This window comes from Nannospalax galili, unplaced genomic scaffold, assembly GCF_000622305.1.
Source record: "Nannospalax galili isolate Female #2095 unplaced genomic scaffold, S.galili_v1.0 scaffold207, whole genome shotgun sequence".
Lineage (NCBI taxonomy): Eukaryota > Metazoa > Chordata > Mammalia > Rodentia > Spalacidae > Nannospalax > Nannospalax galili.
In genome coordinates this window covers 7,497,207-7,503,206 of record NW_008358517.1, presented here as the reverse complement: position 1 = coordinate 7,503,206, position 6,000 = coordinate 7,497,207, and the positions used below count along the sequence as shown (strand labels likewise).

The 6,000-nt window shown below is 42.5% G+C and overlaps 1 protein-coding gene across 1 annotated transcript in view; it reads right to left on the bottom strand.

Moving 5' to 3' along the window:
- Dnah5 (dynein axonemal heavy chain 5) overlaps positions 1–6,000 on the bottom strand; it is a 410,943-nt gene that overhangs the window by 314,553 nt on the left and 90,390 nt on the right. Inside the window, exon 2 of the mRNA XM_029557990.1 lies at positions 1,512–1,646. Coding sequence (XP_029413850.1) covers positions 1,512–1,646 — 135 coding nt within the window. The remainder of the gene's footprint in view (positions 1–1,511; positions 1,647–6,000) is intronic.

The window sequence follows — 6,000 nt, the reverse complement described above, 5'->3', positions numbered from 1 at the left end:
ATGATTGATAGATAGATGATAGATAGATAGATAGATGATAGATGATAGATAAAGTAGATAGATGATAGATAGATAGATAGATAGATGATAGATGATTGATGATTGATAGATAATAGATAGATGATTGATGATAATATTCTATCAATTCTATTTCTAGAGAGCCCTGAGTAAGAAAACTATGAAACATTACACTAAATGAAATAAACTAATCCCAAAGTACAAGTACCATATGGTTTCACAATTATGAGATACCTAGGTGGTTTTCAGGGGCTAGAAAGAGAGAGCTACTGGACCTTCCTTGTTTCCATTATTTTGTGATGACACTATCTGCCTCCTGCAGTGATGAAGATTAAATGAAATTAAAGATGAAGATCATCCAGAATAGGAACTGACTTATGGTAAAAATTCAGTATTAGCTATGATAAGGAGAAAGAGGAAGAGGAGGACACTTCTTTCCCTCTAAACTGGGTTTTCCACCCTTCATTTTATTCTAACTTTCATTAACCACTCCTGAGAGCTCCTTAGGAAAGAACCAGGCCAGTAATGTGCTAGAGGCTGCTGGTGCTGGCTGATGAGGATGGGTAATCCCAAGGTTCCAACTCAGCACTTAGCAATATCATGATGCTAATTCAAAATCAGCCATGGGTCTACACCATAGAAACTGGCTCAAACTCAAACTTGTGCTTTTATTACTCATCTCCTCACCCTACCCAAATGCAGATGTTAGACATTTACAAGTTTAACAGTGGAAAAAAATATCAACAATATGACACTGTCAGTCTCTCTGACTCTCTCTCCTCTCTCTTCTCATTCCCTTTCTTCCCTCCTTACATCTTTTCTTCTCTCCCCCCCCACTCTCGCTCTCTTACCTAATTTGTTTCTTTTTTAATTTATGCCTTCAGAAATCTTAATAGAGCTAAAAGACCTTCCACACTGCACAGGAAACTGTTCTCATAAACTTGGCCTTCCCTATCAATGTCAAATCACCAAGCAAATCTCACCCCAGATTTTGAAGATAAATTGTCACTGAAAAATGGAAGTCAAAGTTAGGAACAGAAGAAACCAGCTTCAGATGCCAAATCAAAGCCACAGTCAGAAGCCACAGCACAATTCAGTATCTGAGTGTAGGATAGGACCGATGTAAATGTACATACATACACACATACAGGCATATGTACACATGCATGCATGCATACATGTCTGCAGACATACATACATACATCAGCAACCTAAGAGGTGATTTCACTCCCCAGACTCAGGTTCCAAGCTGAACAAGGGCTCAGCCTTACTGGCTGTAAGAAACACAGGCATCACCATCAAAATTGTGGAACTCAAATGATGTCAACAAGTGTCATTATTCAACATGGAGCGCTGAAGAATCCTGAGCCCATTTCAACTGCCGCTAGTACCAGCCCAGAATGTGGCCCCTGCTTACTAAGCTCAGACCTCTTCTAAGGCACAGCATGGGATCTTGCCACACACAGCACAGTGAGAGCTCAACTGCCGCACACCTGAGTCCCTTCAAGAATGGCATCTTCTACTTCAGTTTTGTTCAGGTCCAAACAGGAGGCTACAATGGCAAATAAGTAGTCATGCCGCCCATCCAGACGCGCCCGCTTGGCTTCCTTCTCTTCTTTAAGCCTTTGCTAAAAGAAAGGAATGAAAATGTTACACTGAGCTTGCTGTTCTCAAATAGAGTCATCTTATAGCAATTTCACACAACTGGAATTTTCTTCAAGTCTTACGGATTCAGATAATAGATGGCTTAATGGTATCAGATTTTATGTACTATAGTCTATTTTAAAAAATAACATTATTTCTCTTATGAAAATAAGATGTTATTGTTTTAAAATTGCACAATATAGACAAACAAAAAGACATAAAAATTATCTGCCATCCAGAAATTATTACTGTTAACATTTTGTTCTAAGTCTTCACAAACTTATTTCTATGCACATAAAAGCATTTAACAGATATAAAAAAAAGATGAGATCCCCATTTTTGTAAAGATTTTCCTCAGCCATGAAAGTAATATTCTTATCTCTTATCATTGCCGTTTGTCTACAGATTCATATCTGGTCTTAAAATTGATTTCTGACTATCAGTGCTTGTGTTTTGACTATTAGTCATTAATTACAATAATAAGCACATTCAGTGTAACCAGTGTTTGCATTTAAAGCTCACCTTTCCATACTCTTTGCTCATACAAACATGTGCACACATGTATAACTATCTGTTCTTTCATCCTGCCATAAAGTTTCTTCATGCATTTCTGTTAACAAAGCATCAGATTTGTTCATAGTATAATGCAGATTATATTCCAGAGCCTATATAATAGCTACAAAATATTCAGTATGAGCATGCCATGATGTATTCAACCATTTTAACATCAGGTCAATTAAATGCACACATTACCTTTAATGAGAATCAATAGCTCATAGCAGGAGGAAAGGAAAGGTGGCCCCTCTGTAACCCTTCTTTTTTTTTTTTTTTTTTTTGGAGACAGGGTCTCCCAATAGCCTCAGCTGCCCTGGAATTCACTATGTAGACCAGGCTGTCCTCTATCTCACACAGATCCATCTGCCTCTGCCTTTTGGAAGCTGGGATTAAAGGCATATGCCACCATGCCAGGCTTATAACCCTTCTTTTGTTCAATAAACATTTATTAAACCCCCAATACATGCCATCACTGTAGCAGTAAACACTGCCTGGCAACCTCAAGAACGTGCATGGCTTGGCTGTGTAGAAAGGGAGGAACTATGACTGATGGCTGCTGGGAGAGGGAGAGTCAGTTGAGTCAGTTTTCTTTAAGAGTATGATGCTGGGTAGGTGGGCCAGGCTCCAGAGGATGAACCCACACTGAAGGGCTTTTGGAGATACAAATTAGGCTTGATAAGCTTTAATAATAATAACAATAATAGTAATACACATTAAATTTGGCAGGGAGTAGTAAGGAGGTACAGCAGATAGGGGAGGGAATCTAAATATAATCAAAATACATTGTATGAGGGCTGGAGAGATGGCTCAGCCATTAAGAACACTAGATGCTCTTGCAGAGGACCCCAGATTGATTCCAAGCACCCATATGGTGGCTAACAACTATCCACAACTCCAGTTCCAGGGAATCTGACCTCTATGGGCATTGCACAACACAAGTGTACTTAGATACATGTAGGCAATACACTCATACACATAAAATAAAAATAATATTTTTTTTATTTAAATAAGAGAGGCATAAGAAAGAACATCACCTTCTGGAAACACAAGGCAGCCAGAGAGGTTGAATAACAGACCAAGAAACATAACAGGAAATGAGAAAGAAGTTGGATCATAGAATATTTTACGGGCCATACCAGAAAGTTTAAACATTACCTAGAGTCCAGGAAGAATAACTGACGAGTTTCAAATCAAGAGAGACAGGCATTTAGTGCTCTCTGAGCACTGAAAGCTCCATTACCCTGCTGCAATGTAGAAAAAGGAATATAGTGATGCAGGCCCGGAGGAGGGCAGGTGGATCGTGGTAGCATCCCCTATCTCCAGGAATGCATCAGGAGGAGCAAGTTTGCAGCACTGTCTGCACTAGCTGGGCTTTTGGATTGTTGGGGATCCCTGCTGTCTAAGGTAGCAATCTCTCCATGTCCGGATAGCCGCAGGCTGGCTCGGCCGAATGCAGACTCCCTTTCTCAGCGGGGCGCCTTCCTGCCCTCTTCCTGACTCACCTTTTGAAGTGCCCGTCACAGATACATATCCTCCAGCATGAAACTGCCAGGTTTTTCCTGTGTGATAATCAGGCAATGTCTGACAGCTTCCACATGTAAATAAGGCATCCTAAAAGTACCTATCAGCTAAGGCTTTTACCACTACACCCACAGTATAAAGTATCCTGGTTTTCCCTCAATAATTGGAGCTGAATCACTAAGACCTGGAGCTGAGCTGAGTCACTGAATAAAGGAGCTCCTGGAGCGGAGCTGAATCACTAAGACCTGGAGCTGAGCTGAGTCACTGAATAAAGGAGCTGTACCTGACTGAGCTGTATCCTGTGTCTTACTGCCTACGATTCAGTCTCCCCGGAGGGGGCTGTCCCTTAGTAAACAACCACTCGGGAAGATCTTGCTTTCACCGTTCTTGCACCTCCCCTCGTGACCTGGTGGCCAACAGATCGCGAAACATAGAGGGAGTGCCCGGTAGCTTGGAATAGAACCCGCCCGGGCAGCTGACAGCGGCTGGCAGAGCCGCCAACTCCCGGTAGCCACGGAGAGCCAGGGACCTGCACAGCAGGGACCCAAACAGCAACGCGGTGCATGCAACCCGCCGCACACCAGCAGCGCGTGAGAGACCGGCGCCATGCCCAGCAGCTGGTGCTCCGAGATCCCCGCGTGCCCACATGGATGTGTTGGGTTCAGAGGCATATGGACACAAGAGACCACTGGTGACATAGCTCTAGCGTTCAAGGCAAAATCATCAGACATGGATATGCAAATATGCAGGCTCTCAATTCAGTACAACTGGCATTATGGGCCAGGCATTCTTATGAGGGGCAGCCCTCTACCAGAAGCTGCTCAGTAGCAGCCTGTTTCTCTACTTTAAAGATGTCAGACGCCCTCACCATGGACATAAGGGAATAAAGAATGTCTCCAGGCATTGCCAAACATCTCTTGTAGGACAAAACCACACTCCATCGAGGACTACCATAGACACAGAAATATAGACACACATTATCCCACATGTGCAAAACATCAATGAGACTACTGAAATAAAAGCTACAATAGAGGTGCTATCTGCTGGGATTCTGAGAGACAATCCCAAAACCTAAACCATGAGCAAGCAAGACGGCTCATTGGTTAAACACTGATGTTCAAGTCTGACAACCTGACCTAGATCCCCAGAACCCAGGAAAGGAGAAAATTAACTCCTGAAACCTCAACATGAGTGATGTGGCACACACATGCTCACATTCACATATATACATCATACACACAAAAAATAATTTTTAAAAACTAAGTTGGCATCCCTTTCATCCAACATCTTAGCTACTCAATAAATATTTATCAAATGGATAATTAAATCACAGTGCAGAAAAGAATTTGCAAGGAAGATGCAGAGATGAAAAGATGAGGAAGTTAAAACCTTGGGACAGGTATGCCAGGAGCAGGAAGGAGAACTACAGCGGGGGAGGCTATGGATGGCTGCACAGAGGTAAGGATGCTGGAGGTGGCAGGCCCCATTAACCATAGGTAGCAGCTGAAAACATGATCACTATAGATCATTCTGTGGGGACTGTGGTTGTAAAGCAGCTGCAGCATCCCACAACAGCTTTGTAAAAGGGAAATGGTGAAGCTTCCTGAGTCTGCCTCTAAGATAGTTTCAGGTTCAGGTTTTCCCTTGAGCAACCCAGCCAATGCCATGAGCCCCAGAACCATAAAGTTGAGCCCAGTCATCCACAGAACCAGGAGAGATGACTGTTGCTGCTTCAGACTCTCAAGTTCTGGTGTTGTCTGTAATGCAGTCATAGGCAATACAGTTACCCTATTAGAAATTTTTCATTGACTGGACAGAAAATGAGGGGGTAGATGCTTGAAAAAGGATGGTTGGGGGAAAAGAAATGTAAGGAGATGAATATAGCCTATTCTTTCCAGAAATTGACTCAAGGAAAGGAAATTGTACTACTGAGAGGAATTTAGAGTTAAGAAAGAATGTTTTAAGATGTAAAACACACAAAAGTAAAGAGGAAAAAACTGGGGATTTCAGAAGGAGGGAAAGATCATTAGCTAGGTATGGAGGTTCACACCAGTAATCCCAGCACTCAAGAGAATGGGACAGGATGATTACCAAGATTGAAGCCAGCCTGGGCTATATAGACAGACCTTATCAAAAGAAATGGAAGGAAGGGAGGGAGGAAAGGAGAGAGGGAGGGAGGGAGGAATGGAGGGAGGAACGGAGGGAGGAATGGAGGGAAGAAAGAAGGGAAGAAGGAAGTGTGAGTGGGTCAGTGCTATAGCT